This window comes from Plasmopara halstedii (genome assembly GCF_900000015.1).
Source record: "Plasmopara halstedii genome assembly, contig: Scaffold_817, whole genome shotgun sequence".
Classification (NCBI taxonomy): domain Eukaryota; phylum Oomycota; class Peronosporomycetes; order Peronosporales; family Peronosporaceae; genus Plasmopara; species Plasmopara halstedii.
The window spans coordinates 1-886 of NW_020187733.1; the positions used below are offsets into that span (position 1 = coordinate 1).

Genomic DNA, 886 nt, shown 5'->3' on the forward strand with positions numbered 1-886 from the left:
AACTGAGGAAAATAGGCAATCTATGTTATTGCATACGTTACATCTGCGGTAGTATTGAATTGTAGAGTCATCTGTACCCTTTTTATGAGTTGATGCTTACGAAAGGTCATCAAATCAACCGACAAAAGCTTTGTTAAAACGTCGTATTACAATAGGCGCAGGGTGGCCTACCGGAAAATAATTGGACTCAATGGTATGTCATTGAAAGCGAGGTCAATAAGACTTAGCCCTAAATAGTGCCTCTATTTATGATAGGGGTCTGGCAGTTCGGGGTTGCGGAGCGCTCCAGGCTTTGAAAACCATGGAAAAGCGGACTACATTGTACGCGGAGGCATTGAAGCTGCCAAAACTTCCGCGCTTCTTGGGACAAGGACACAATGTGAAAGTGTTAAAAGTTGTGTAAACATTTTTGATCGAAAAGTTAAATGGTACAGAGCAGAGTACTGTCGCAGACCCGATCCCAAATACTTTCTCGTCCTAGGTATAACGCTGCTTGACCGCTACGAGCCGTGGGTCGACTGAAGGTCGAAAATATCATTCACCAAGCATTTCTCAGAGCAAAGCTATTCTAAATTATCAAACAAATCTTGTCAAGAGGAGCTTTCGTCGCGGGTATGATGCTGCAATACATTTAACAGAAGGTAAATAATCGCTTGCATTAGCTGTAAGCAACACTTAAAAGATAGAAGCGGCAGTAGGCAGGGGATAAGTAGCAATTGCATATCGCGGTATTCGGATGAAAAGGGCGAATCGCAGCTTCCAGTGTGTATCAAATAAAGTGTAGCTATTAGGTGACCTCCAGAGATCATAGTACGCGGTTCAGATAAGAAAATGTTTGCATTGCGGTTCAGATAATATAGTGTTTGCATTGCGGTTCAGATAATAT

The 886-nt window shown here is 42.3% G+C and overlaps 1 protein-coding gene across 1 annotated transcript; it reads right to left on the reverse strand.

The window, feature by feature from the left end:
* Positions 1-538: 538 nt before the first annotated feature.
* PHALS_14475 (uncharacterized protein) lies at positions 539-809 on the reverse strand (the record flags this gene model as incomplete). The annotated part of the gene is made up of 2 exons (XM_024730295.1): positions 539-568; positions 630-809. 2 exons carry the CDS (start codon positions 807-809, stop codon positions 539-541), a joined length of 210 nt encoding a protein of 69 aa, XP_024580586.1.
* Positions 810-886: the final 77 nt, after the last annotated feature.